A 14,281-nucleotide genomic window follows, 5' to 3' on the forward strand; every position below is an offset into this window, starting at 1 on the left:
GGTGTTAACATATTTCTTATTAGGTGAAGCATTTTCATACAGGTATCATAAATAGCAAAAAGTGCTCTAGCAATGATGAATGTAGGTGTAGAGATGCCCATGAAGTTTTTTGTTATTAAGAATGTGTCGCTTTATGCATTCATCTGTTATTGAAATTCTTTGAATTACTTTATATAATTTTTACAGTTAGTCCTAGTAACGGTAGGGTATATTATGAGGTTAGTTTTAGTAATTCAGGGAGAACCACCTAAGCTAGAATAAACCACATATGTTCGTATAGGCAGTCTAAGTTAGAACTGAGGGACTACGTCGGTGACGAGATAACGACCCCAGCTGCCGCCGGTTCTCCACCGACATGATTGGTCAAAATTCATGTCTTCATTGGGGGCTCGATCTCGTCCACTAATTCGTTGAAGCCACATCTCTCTGATCTGGGGGTTACTCATCAAGGGGCAACACAGTCTGCGGAGGCCGAGGCCGAGTGGAAGAGACATCGCTAGCTGCGGAGGCCAGGAACTGGACCGACCACCAGGGCCGAGTGGGGCATGTCAGGCCAGATGAGATGATGGGGGCTAGTGTCAACGATTACCGTTAAGTTGTATTTTGTTATATCTATATATATTTTCATGTACAATTATTGTAAACCCAATCAAAAGGAAACCACAGAATGACAAAAGAGATTTGATTAAATCTTTTTTAATAGCTGTATTCATCAGTTTTACGTATTCTTTATTTGGTGTCAAGCAGCAGTAAGTAAATACTTTAAAAAAGTCACTTCCCACGTGACAATCACCAAACCTTTGACCTCCATTATTGAAAGCAGTTTGGTTCATAGTTCGTGTATGTACTGTTTGAAGGTATGACAGAATGATTGTTAGCATGAAAAGTGGAGATAATATTCTAACATCCATGGATGAGACCTGCTATAGAAAATTGAATATCTGAATACAAAAACGTCCAATAGAGTTAGATATGGGAAATTGTTCCTTATACAATGACTCATCTTGTGTAAAAATGATGAATCTGAAATCATCTCAGAAATGCCTTAAATTAAAGGGTGGGAAGCTGGTTTGATTGTAATAAAAGCCAATGTCTGGGACTTGGGCTTTTCTTATAAAAAAGGGTTTTTCTTACATTTATATCCAAGCGCCCTCTCTCATTACATCAATACTGTACATGCACTAACTGCATTATAAGTTGTTTTTGGTTTGACAGAGATGTTGTGCAATCGTTGTGACCAGAGGCGTCGATCATGGGGGGGGGGGGGGGGCAGGGGGGGCAACCGCCCCACCAATGAAAATATTGGGGGGGGGGGCAAACATATCGTTTTGCCCCCCCAATAATTCCGCATGTGCAAAAAATAAAATAAGATTGTAATGTAACACATAAATCAGCAAGCGAGATTGAGATACACAACTCGTTCTTCATCTAAAATCGTGCTCAAAATGTCCGGTTTTCAGATTAGAATATTAAAAATTTTCAGCTCGCGCTTTGCGCTCGCATCATTTCTGTAGCAAAAACCCATACTTTTCATGATTGAATAGGTGAATAGAATGTCCCGTTTTCAGTTCTATACCTCAAAAGAACTCCCACTTCGATTTGCAATAACCTTTTGTTGGATATATTTCTTGTTCTTTATTAAAAACGTCAATTAAACTTTTTTTTTTAAGATCAAAATATCAAAATTTTCAGCTCGCGCTTCGCGCTCTCATCTATTATTTTTTTATTTTTTTTTAAATTTAATTTGTTGGTGAGATGTGTGTGTGTGTGTGTGTGTATATGTGTGTGTATATATATATATATATATATAAATATATATATATATATATATATATATATATATATATATATAGAAATTTTCCTCACCTCTGGTCTACCAATGGTTTCGCGCCTCGATCACGGGCGGCTCATCAGGACACTGAAGCTAGTTGGATTTGGTGGGGGCCCTCGGTTGGGGCAATGGATGCATTTCACGGTCCGGCGGTTCTTTGTTCCTTCTTTTGTGATTTAATATATATATATAATCTATATATATATACATATAGGCGTATGTGTGTGTGTGTGTGTGTGTGTGTTTGAGTCTGTTTGTTTTGTGTGATCGAGCGCCTTTTGAAAGTTGATTCACGATTTTGCCCCCCCAATCTGAAAAATGGATCGACGCCCCTGGTTGTGACGGATTAAAAGTATTCATCTGAACCTTAAACCTTTTTTCAATGTTATATTATTTTTATTTTCCCCTTCTTTTGGACATGATGAGATTGATGTTTTCAATATTGATCAGATGTAAAGTGGAATCTTGATGTGTTTTGGACCAGGTGGGTGTGTATCAAAGCTATTCGTAAGATTAGAGCGACTTTAAGAACGACTAGTGATCCTTTCTTTTGGTAAATGGTATACACCATTGGCGATGGTTTAGCGCGTAAGAAAGGTTCACCAGTCGTTCTCAAAGTCGCTCTTGACTTACGAACAGCTTTATGAAACGCCCCCCCCCACTGGAATAAAATGTTTAAAAAGTAATGAGTGGAAGATCACTTGCAAATGTCCGTGCTTCTGTGTGTGTGTGTCAGAGGGTGTGTGAGGGGTGTATGGTTGGGTGTGAGTAAAAAAAATAGCTCCTCAAAAATAACAAAAATAATAATTCCTATGCTAATGTGCGTGTGAGGAAGTGGGGCATGCAAGGACAGATTAAATATTGATATTTGGACCCTGGACCCTATAGTAAGGTCCATGCTAAAACACTCTGTAGATTACGATCTTTGATATCAGTATTAATAGTATATAACTATTATTGTTAAAGTCATGGTCAGTTATTAAATGTACAACATTATTATTATTCTTATTATAGTTATGGTGATTTAGATTTTTCGTTATTATAATCAAAATTATTATCATAAATGGTGACAATTATGATAATAATAATAAAGTAGGTGGCCGTAATAGTACTATTATTATGGTAATATTCACCATCAACGTTATCTAACATACACAATAATAAAACATTTAAGTTTTATGCAGAAAAGTCTATAGAAAGTTCAAATAAAAAAAAATGAAAATGCCTTTAAAATTCAAGGCTCAACATCCTCAAAGCCAAGGCTTTACAGTCCAAGGCCTAGGCTTCGAAAAAGTTGGCCTTAAGGCGCTTAAAGACCAAGGTCGAGCATCAAGGCACTACAACACTAGTTCTTGATTACACAATTTTTTTTCTTAACTTTCCAGATTTTAGGTCAGGATATCAATTTTCAGCTTGCGTTTTGTGCTCGCTTCAATAATGTTAAGATGTCCGTTTACACATCCAAGTTTAAAAGTCGGAAATTAAAAAAAATCACAGCTCTCTCTCTCTCTTGTATCAGAAGTTTAGTAAGAAATTTATTTTGTTCACAGTTAGAAAAAAAGGGCTAAAAATGTCAAGGTTAAAACTCGGAAAATAAAAATTTTCAGCTCGCGCTTTGCGCTCCCATATTTTGTGTAGTAAGATACCTATCCTCTTAAGGATAGCAAAAAGTTAATTTCTTATTGTTTAGTCGGAAAATTTCAAGCTCATGCTTCGCGCTAGCATTAATATTGTTTGATGAAATACATATCATGTTTATGTTTGCAAAATTACTTGTTGCTCACATTGATTGGTAGGATATGTATTCTTCTCATGTGTTACATGGAAACCTTCATTAACAGGTAGCTTTTCAGATCGATATAGTAACATTTTCAACTCCCGCTCGCAATTTCCTCTACATTAGCCACTGCAAAACTGTTATTATTAGCTCCCTTTTTAGATTAGTGTATTGAAATTTTGGCTCGCGCTTCGCGCTCCCATTAATTATTTAGTTACATACGCATATTGTTCATGAAAAAAAAAAACTGCTCAGAATATCAAAGTTTATATCACTATACATGAAATATAAAAAAAATAGCTCGCGGTTTGTGCTCGCGTTATTTCTTAATGCCTTATCCTACTATCTTGTGTGGACGCACAAACCTGAGATGTAGTTAAAACTTCGGTCTTTTGAGAGGAATACCCCTAAAAATTAGCTCATGGCGGCCAATCGGAAAAAAATAATAATTTGTTTCTGCCGATCATTATTATTGTAAGATATGTGTTCTTTTCCCCGGATAACAAAAAAAGTATTAAGCTCTTGCTTTAGCTTTAGATTCCCATCATCCATTAGTGAGATAAGTATATCCTCACAACAATTTTCATGCCTCTTAAAAAGTGTTCAAAGGTTTCCAATTCTGGTCACTATAATAAGATTTTCACCTTGGGCTTTGGACTCGCATCAATCATAAAATTAAGATACACAAATTGTTCTTTATTCTAAAAACGTGCTTAAACTGTCCAATTTTCAGATGGGAATATGAAAATATCCCAGCTCGCACCCCAAGTTTGTATGGCTTAATTAATCATGCTTAAAAAATTCAATTTTCAGTATAGATAAAAAAAAAAAAAATCAGCTCGCACTTGGCACTCGCATCAATTTTTTTATTATAAAGGCATCTTATCTTGAATGATTATACGCGACCACAAAGCGTGAGCTGCATTTTTTTTTATTCTAACCTGAAAAACGAAAATGATCTTTTTCATATTATTATAGAAAATTTCAGCTCGCAATTCGCGCTCACATTTTTTTTATTTATCCCTTGTAAGATACCTTACCGTGTTTTTTAGAATAAATCTCATAATTTATTTAACTTCGGACGGTTTCTACAAAACATATCTATTTTGGTGCCCCCTACAAATGTTCAAGCAGCCCCCCAGCTGAATTAAGTCTCAGATACGCCATTGCCTTCAAGATTACATTACTACCAAGGGATGTTATCAATACTATTTCTAACCTCCCGCTTACACAATTCTAGGCCTACTCTGATTAAAAAATACATGAAATTGAAACCCCCAAATACTTGAAACACAAATTACTCGCGCTTTGCGCTCGCATTTATTATTTTTGAAGAAAAAGTGACATTACATATATTATATATATGTGGATTTATTTCCTTCATGAAAATATGATTAGAAATAGTGGTCTTCAAATGCCGTGTTTTATGTGACTAGGAAATAAAATAATTCAACACGCATTTAAAGCACTTTTCTTGCTCGGCGGGGAGGGAGGAGGCGTATTTTTTTCTCTCTAAAATGGCACCAAAATCAGGTCAGGTTTCTGCCCCTCCCTACGAAATCCCAGATCTTATTATCATTATTCTATACATGAGGAATTTCGTATATCATTTTTTACAATGAAAAGAGCCATTATACTTTTTTCTCTTCGAACATTTAAATTTCGCTGTAACTTATGCTCACTGCATATACTAAATTTGTGCCCTAAACATACTAGACATCTTTTTGACGTTGTTTGTCGTTTTCTCTACGCACTATCATAATTTATTTCCAAAATTCTTTGCAATTTGAGCACTGATCCACGTTTATCATGAGCTAAAAATAAAAACCATACCACCTAATATGTTTATACACTGCACCTCTTCGTGTATTCGTGTTTAATAATACATTATACAAGGATCTCAATTCAACTAAAGGAAAAAAAAAAGTATTACATTAAGTGTTGTTTTATCGGTTCACAAAACAACGCAAGAAAAATTAAGATTAAATCTGAGAACACTTTCACTGTAAAGGTTTCTGAGAAAGCGAGGGAATGTTTAATATACCCTCGTAATTTTTTGATCAAATGTTTCTTGAGTTCATTTTAACTTTTCTTGCGTTTTTTTTTTTTTTTTTTTTAGGTAGGCTACTGTCCCTATTTTATCTTCGTCATGGCGTCTAAGTTCCCAAAAAAGAAGGGTGGAGAGGACGAGCTTCGTACAAGGAAAGGTCATGACATGAAATGGTCATGTGACAAGCATGGTGAGCCAATCAAATTTTACTGTAAGAAACACAAAATTCCTATTTGTCATCCATGCGCTACCAAAGATCACAGTCAAAAACCATGTCAGCTAGACGACATCGAGGATGTCATCTTCGAAAGGAGGAGACAGCTTGATGAAAAACGGCCAAAAATACAGGAACTTCAGAAACAATTGGACGCCCTCAATGGGAAAATAAAGACTGTGTCAACGTCTGGAAGTACTCATCTTCGGAAAATTAACAACAACATTCAAGATTCATATCACGACAAGATCGAATCTGTTGGAGAAAAGGAGAACAGGATGATTAGGGTTATTAACGAGGAGGCAGATGAGGAAATAAGACTCGTAAATGAGAAGAGAGAAAAACGGATCAAGGATTGCAACACCGAGAGAGAAAATGAGCGACAAATCATCAAAGACAAAAAAGCAAAACTTTTATCAGATGCAAAGAAAATCAGCGAAGTTGTTTCTAAGAAGATCAAAGATCTTGCTAATAAGAATCAGCATGTAATAAACACTGTAAAGAACATTGAATCAACCATCAAACGTATAAACCAACATGATGAAACATTGGTGAATGAAGCTCCTCAAGTACTTGCATCTATTAATGAAAATTTAAGTTTGAATGTTCATCAAGATGATAGCGACTGTCTTGACCGAATACAGAGTGAAGTTGATAGAGTGAAGTTTGTAGAGGGGGAAGTAGGTGGAGAATACTATGGTAGAATTGATGGATATATTGGTAAATGGGAACTTGTCAAATCAATCCACATTCCATCGGTTGTTAATAAGCCGTGGGTGCGTGGTTTAGTCAGTGATGATGAGATATGTGTGCAAGACGTAGATAACAATGACATGTATATTACAAATATCAACACTCAACACACAGAGAAAGTCATTGATGGAGGTGTGCGTGTTACATCATGTGCGCCCATAGACAGTAACGTAATTGTATGTGGTAAGAGGAGAGAAGATTGCACGGGTGACAGGTTGGATGGATGCATCACTCTCTATGACAGACAATGGAAGGTGATTAGAGACATCAGCATACCAGGGAATGGAGACGATTATAATAGTGTGGATGTTGATGTTGACAGGGATGGGATGATCATCGCTGGTGAGTACTATCAGTCTAATATCTACGTCATCAATCCTGCTGATGATAAGATAGTAAACACTATTACGATGCAGGGTAAGGAGGTGTGGAATGAGATACAAGACTTGTCATCAGGTGATATCGTTGTGAAGACAGGTGATGATGAATTCACTGTCATCTCACGATCAGGAGAAGAGAAGACTGTCATACACTGTGATGAGTGGGACGTAACACAGTGTCGCGTTGACAAACTGACAGACACACTCTACATCGCGTACTGGGATGAAGCGCGTAATACCATCGCAGTTGATCAGGTGTCACGTGATGGTATCATCCAGACAAGGAGGATCGTGGAATACGAGCAATCAGATCGCACTAAATTCATGAGCCCTTATCTCGTTACTCCTACTGGTAACTTTATAGGGTGTGATGGAGACAAACTTCTTATCTACAAGAAGACATTCATCTTGTAAATCATCTAGACTATCAAAGGAATGATATCGGATTTGTAAGAGAAATATAGACCAGAGGTTTGCTTTTACTTTTATTTTTATTTCAATTTACATCCTTCAAGCTCTATGTACGTGACTACATTCATATACGCATGGTCACGGTGTTTAATGTTGTATCAATCCATATTAAATAAAAAGCGGTCGTTAATTTATTTATCTGTCTAGATTAGGTATGTAATGAATATCCTCAGATCCAAATAAATAGTTTACTCGTAACATGAGCAAAATAAATACAAATGTGTTAACGAATTGCCTACTTGAACCAGATAGTTACTGTAGAGTCTTTCAAATGACCGAGTTCAGTATTAAAGGGGAATGAATTCTTTGGAATAGGTAGGCTTTGGTCGAAACAGAAAAGTAAAAAAAAAACAGATCAACGAAAGTTTTAGAAAAATGGGACAAGCAATGAGAAAGTTTTGAGCATTCGAATATTGCAATCCTCCAATTGGCAATGCAACAAGGATTTGTGATGAACAAATTTCCCTTTGATGGACTATAAAATACCCCAAAATGTATCTCGTTGCTCTTTCTTATGGTGATACAAACTCTTTATCCATGATTTAAAAATCTGTATTACAAGCCCTCCTATAGAAAGAACACGTGATCTAGTGATACATGTGATAAAAGAGGTAATTTAAGTGAAATATATACTAAAGTCATGGGGAGAGTTGCTGATTACTATATAATTGTTTCCCCATATGACATTATCATCTTTCACATTGGCTACCTGACTAGATAATCTAAAGTAACAATCATATGGAAATGAAACAAAAATAGTAATGATAGTTATTTGTACTGACGTAATGTAATGATGTGTGTGCGCCCACTACGTTAAGTAATGTTCATCAACATCATGAAATTATGTCAAATTAATTTCATTATAAAGATCATATGAAAATAAAAACATCCGATAGTTGATCGTACCGCGCTGTAAATAAATAAAGCAGGAACATATATATCAGACAGAATTAGATAATTTGTCAAATATCTGCCCATAATGTAGCTTTTGTTCGTGGTTTCATGTTAATAACTCAATTCAATTCATTTGTTTATTTCGTTTCTATTTTAAATTGTGTTTAGTGTGTAAACTGGAAGTCTATTCCAGAGGCATTAGCTAAAGTGAATATTTTTTAGATGAAAATGGTTGTATTCTTCTGATCATAATTGATTCAAATTGTGTGGTTATTCGTATACATCTACCCCCCCCCCCCCCCATCTCTCTTTTAACCCCTAAATTACCCCCTTGTACTGTGTAATACGACACGGATATCCATGTTGCTGCAATAAGTTGTATATAAATCGTTATTGTCTAGGGTGTGTTGTTTTAAGGTAGGAGTATATCATTTTTCAAAAGAAAAAAAATCCAACCGAATTTATTCTTACAATAATCACCTTTGTACAGGTTAAGTTTAGCTAGGGTTTATGCTTTATTTCAACTATAAATTCAATTGCCCGTTATTGTCTATATAGTATAGGTTATTGAAAGTTTGTTCCTAAAAATGGAACGGGATATAGTGCTATATGTTTACATTTTCTTCCGGTGATATGTCAGATCTAACGATTTTTCTTGTTTTTGATTGGCTGAGAAGCGTTGTTACTATGGGTAATGTCAAATGAAACGCTTGACAATCCAAACTTTTTTTTATTTGTTGTTTGATCTTATACAGCTAATTACAATTTTCTTCATAAAACTAGGAAAACTAATGTACATAATGAACATATAAATTATGATATAACATGTATAATGTGATGATTTTAGTATCTATTATTTCAAGTGTATATTGCAAGATGAGTAGAAACTATACTTTTTGTTTTTAAAATAATATATTTTCATTATACTTTGTTGTGAATTACTAACACTATTGAATAGAAAAAAAGCAACGTTTGTTGATGTATAGACTTAAATCGAGACGAAATTATTCTTACCTACTTGAGAGCTGAAAATAGTCAAGTGAAAATAGTTCGGAAATATCTTTCTTTACTGTGAGTTAATGTATTTAGTAAATTTTGAGAAATGTTTGCCAATGCAATATACAGTGCGTCCCACAAAAAACGAATCCGAGATTTATCGATGATTTATCATAACTTAATCACAAATAAAATAGACAAATGACCTACCATTGTAAAGCTTAGAATCTCCTCTTTCATCTGCAATTACTTAAATTACATTTATTCACGCATGACTGAGTAAAAACAATTTGAAGAGGGGATACCAAAAAGTCATTTGGCGGGCTGTATCTGGATTTCAAAAAAGAAAACCGCATTTTGAAAAAGTTCAATATCTGCTCTTTAATTTGATACCTCAATTACAGAAAATGGTCAAGAGATAATAAAGTTCTGGTTATTTGAAATAAGGCTTGAATTTCAATAACTTCATAAAATGAAGAGGTTTTACAAGCTAGCGTTCAAACTCACTCGACACTCCGTTTTGTTGAAGATCAGCCATGCAATAAGTCTTTTGTTAACTGTGCGATAGCTTCTGTGGGAAACCGGTGAAAACACGTTTATTTAATGAAATTATGGAAATACAAGCATTGTATCGAGGAAACATAACTTTTTACTTCTTTACCATTTTTTTGTGATTAAGGTATCAAATAAAAGAGCAGATATTGAACTTTTTAGGCATGTGATTTTCTTTTTAAAATTCAGATACCCCCCGCCAAATGAGTTTTTGGTATCCTTTCTTCACATTGTTTTTGCTCACTCATGTGTAAATAAAAAATAATCTCAATAAAATCAGATAAAAGAAGAGATCCTAAGCTTTTCATTGATAGGTCATTTGTCTATTGTATTTATGATTAAGTTATGATAAATCATCGCTAAATGTCGGTTTCGTTTTTTGTGGGACGCACTGTATAGTGATATACAAATTACTGATCTAATTATCAACTGATCGGAAGAAATATGTAAGATTTTAAATTGATCAAAAATACATGGTGTATTTTGAAGTTATTATCATAGTTATGAAGAGGGTGTTTTTAATACACAAATAATCATGTACTATCATAATCAAGAAATTTTGTCAGCATAAATGAAAATAAATGTCAAACAAAATACCGGTTTTACATGCTCAATATATGATGTTTAATATATACAGCTGATTATAATTCGCTTCATAAAATTTGGGAGACTATTGTACATAACATGCATAATAAACATTATTATGATATAATGTATATCATGATATCTATTATTTTCAAGTGTATATTGAAGGATGAGTAGGAAGTATACGTTTGCTTTTGATATAATATATTTTCATTATACTTTGTTGTGAATTACTAACATTGTTGAATAGGAAAAAAGGCCAATGCTTGTTGTTGTTGTTGTATAGACTTAAACCAAGACGAAATTAATCTTAAATACTTGAGAGCTGAAAATAGTCATGTGAAAATAGTTAGGAAATATCTTTCTTTACAGTGGGTTAATGTATTTAGTACATTTCGAGAAAGGTTTGCCAATGCAATATATACATGATATAGTTGTATACAAATTACTGATCAAAACACCAATTATCAACCGATCTAACTATCTCTTTACTATGCATTGGTTATCTACTACATTTCGAGAAAAGCTTACCAATCCACAATGAGTTGTATGCACATTATTCATCTAAAAACCAACTATCAACCGATCTGAATAAATGCTTAATATTTTTAAACTGATCGAAATCTTTGCAGTTTTTTTTTTTGAGGTCATTATCATGGTGATGGGGAGGGTGATTTTAATGCACAAACAATCATGTAATGTTATAATCAAATAATTTTGTCAGCATAAACGAAATTAAATGTAAAAAAACCCGACTCTATATGCAGTTCATATTTGTGATTTACAAATGATTGTATTGGACATGTAGGACTTATGATAACAGACGAAGGGGGGGGGGGGGAGAATGAGAAGATAAAGGGAAAAGAGAGGGGGTGGCAAAGTGGAGGGGAGTGAAAGATTTAAAAAATGGAGAGACGAGGAAAGTAAAGATGGAAAAAAAGATAGAGAAAAAAATATATATATGAAAATAAAAGGATAAAGAGACGCGGAAAGGAAAGGGATAGAAAAGATGAGAGAGAGAGAGAGAGAGGGGGGGGGGAAGATAGAAGAAGGGGAGAGAAAAGAATGGAGAGACAGTGAGAATAAAGACTGAGAAAGAGCGAGAGAGAGAAAAGTGGAGGAGTGAGAAGGAGAAATGGAAGGACAAGGTGAATACAGATGGAATAAGAGGGGGAGAGAGAAGAAGAAGAAGAACTACCGAGAGACAAGGAATGATAGAGAGAGATGGGGGAAAGAGGACGGGGTGAATTTGAGTTTGTATTTGTATTTTCCTTTCTTAGGAAACAAATAAACATTACATTACAAAGTGAAATACATCACAAACCATGTCAATCATAAAAAATCATAACAAAATTGAAGAAAGGATGAATTTGAACTCCGTATAGATAGATCTGGCTTCGTCGAAATTAAGTAAAATGAAACATAACTGAGGGGCTTGCCAAGAACGAATGAATTTAAGAGATTAAAAAAAATCATAGAAAAGAGGGGGGGGGGGAGAACAATCCGAACGCTACTTTTTTGTATCACTGGGAAATTTTGTACGATTAAATAATATCAAATTATATCAAAGGGATGGTCCAGGCTGAAAATTTTCATAATAACTAAATAGAGTAAAATCCACAAAGCCAAATGCCGAAAATTTCATTAAAATCGGATAACAAATAAGGAAGTTATTGAATTTTAATTTGTCTAATTTTAAATATTTTGTGAAAACAGTTATTTGCATATGGTCATGATTATTCATTAGGTGGGCTGATGATGTCACATCCCCACTTTTCTTGTTCTTATGTTATTACATGAAATCATACACGTTTCATTTCTTCAGACATGTGCAAATGATGTGTCTCTATTACGATAAAATAGGTTGCAGCAATAAATAACTAATGCACTTGATCAGTTGTCATCCAATTGTTTTAGCTCTTGGTAAAAAAAGTTTAATAAATCTAATTTCATATAATACAATACAAAAGAACTGACGGGGATATGACTTCATCAGCCTACCTCATGAATATTCATAAAGACATGCCTAGAACAGTAGAACTCAGTGTTTCACCGGAATGATAATGCAAATCTTTAAAATTCAAATAACTTCGTTATTTTCTACCCGATTTTGATCAAATTTTTAGCATATTGCTTTTTGATTTTTTTTCTTTTTATTGAGATTTGAATATCTCCAGCCTGGACCATCCCTTTAAATGTGACCATTGTGCTACTTCTAAAAATTCAAAGAACTACGCCACTGTCATATTGAAATTATGTTCAACGCTTCACCAAAATAATATATCAAAATATAATAACACAACATAAGAAATACATTTAATTATAAAATTATAAAGAATAAAGAAGATTATGGCAATGGCAATTAATGAAAGTGAAATGTGAAGGAACCTGCATAAAAAGCAGAGCTTTATAATGTCTGCTGGTTCCCTAATATGGTATGGATGCTTTAATATGGTAATTGTTTAACTGGGGGCTGGGGGGGGGGGGGCTCAAGTATATCTAACACAAAATAATGTATGCACTGACATAGCAACGCACGTTGCTTATTGAATAACCCATTGAAAGTAAATTTCTTCTTCTTTAGAAGCCACCCAGTACTGGCTTCCATGAAGCATGGACCTATTACCATGATTACTAGGTCCATGCATGAAGTGACAGTGATCTGAAGTCGGGTATCATCTATCGGGAATCCACCTTCATCTCTATCCATTCTACGTCAAAAGATGGCGCTCTTTCAAGTCTACATTTGACACACATTGAATCACTTGATGAAGATGTGATTTCTGACATTAATAAAATCAGTTGAAATCAGAAGTCCTAGCAGTCTACAATGAAGATGAAATGAAACGATTGATTTCTGTAATGTCAATACGCTAAAGACGCACTCCCTCACTCCTCACTTTTTTCCTTGCACAGAGCAAATATGCAACTAAATAGCTCATGAAATAAATTCGATGAGATTGAGGAATACCCCCCCCCCCCCATTGCCCAATTGGCAAGCATACACTGTTACTTTACAAACATGCATGTCAGGTCAAAATTTTTATGCAAAAGGAAGATCAAATGAAATATTTTCAAACTGAGAATGTCGTCTTCCATTATAATCGTTGGAGGAATCATGTCGGGTTTTTTTTGGTGAGGCACCGATCCCTTAGATATGCCAAATAAGCTGGAGGTTTCGTGTTGAGATAGAAAGGCCAACGCAAAAAGCAGGGTAAAAACATGGTGTTGTGATCATGTATCAAGATGCTCAAAGCTACTCGTCACAGGCTGAAAATAATATAGAGTGATACTCACTTACCAAAATGCTGAAAATTTTCATTAAAATATGATTACAAAATACTGCTGTTAGTGTATTTTAATGGGCTGGTGATATCACGTCCAGTGCCATAGAAAGGACTTTTCAAATAGCGGGTGCTGGGGGATTCGTTAAAAAAAAATTGTTAACTAGATGATGCCCGAGGGGATTTCGGTAACTAAAAAAAAAAAAAGCAAAAAAAAAAAATAATAATAATAAATAAATAAATAAATATATAAATAAATAAATAAATTTCTGCTGCCAAATGTTCCTCTATTTCAATCATTTTTTTTTCTTGTCAACTTGATGGCAATGGAGTGCTTCCTATGTGATAGCATACGCAACACCCTCTGAAAAATCATGAGGGGTGCAGCTTCCGCATTCACCCAGTACCTCCGCTTCATATTTTATTAAGTTATTAGATTAAATCATATTCCTCTACTATCTGAAGACATGTTTGCATAAAAAATATATTACACA

The 14,281-nt window shown here is 34.5% G+C and overlaps 1 protein-coding gene across 1 annotated transcript; it reads left to right on the forward strand.

Annotated features, from left to right (window-relative positions):
• The first annotated feature begins 440 nt into the window (after positions 1-440).
• LOC135154449 (uncharacterized) lies at positions 441-8,799 on the forward strand. The gene is made up of 2 exons (XM_064100592.1): positions 441-590; positions 5,728-8,799. Exon 2 carries the CDS (start codon positions 5,758-5,760, stop codon positions 7,417-7,419), a length of 1,662 nt encoding a protein of 553 aa, XP_063956662.1. The 5' UTR covers positions 441-590; positions 5,728-5,757; the 3' UTR covers positions 7,420-8,799.
• The last annotated feature ends 5,482 nt before the right edge of the window (positions 8,800-14,281 follow it).

This window comes from Lytechinus pictus, chromosome 6 (assembly GCF_037042905.1).
Source record: "Lytechinus pictus isolate F3 Inbred chromosome 6, Lp3.0, whole genome shotgun sequence".
NCBI classification, from domain to species: Eukaryota; Metazoa; Echinodermata; class Echinoidea; order Temnopleuroida; family Toxopneustidae; genus Lytechinus; species Lytechinus pictus.

Coding starts and splice junctions, on each gene's coding strand:
- LOC135154449 (XM_064100592.1), top strand. CDS start 5,758: ATGGCGTCTAAGTTCCCAAAAAAGAAGGGTGGAGAGGACGAGCTTCGT.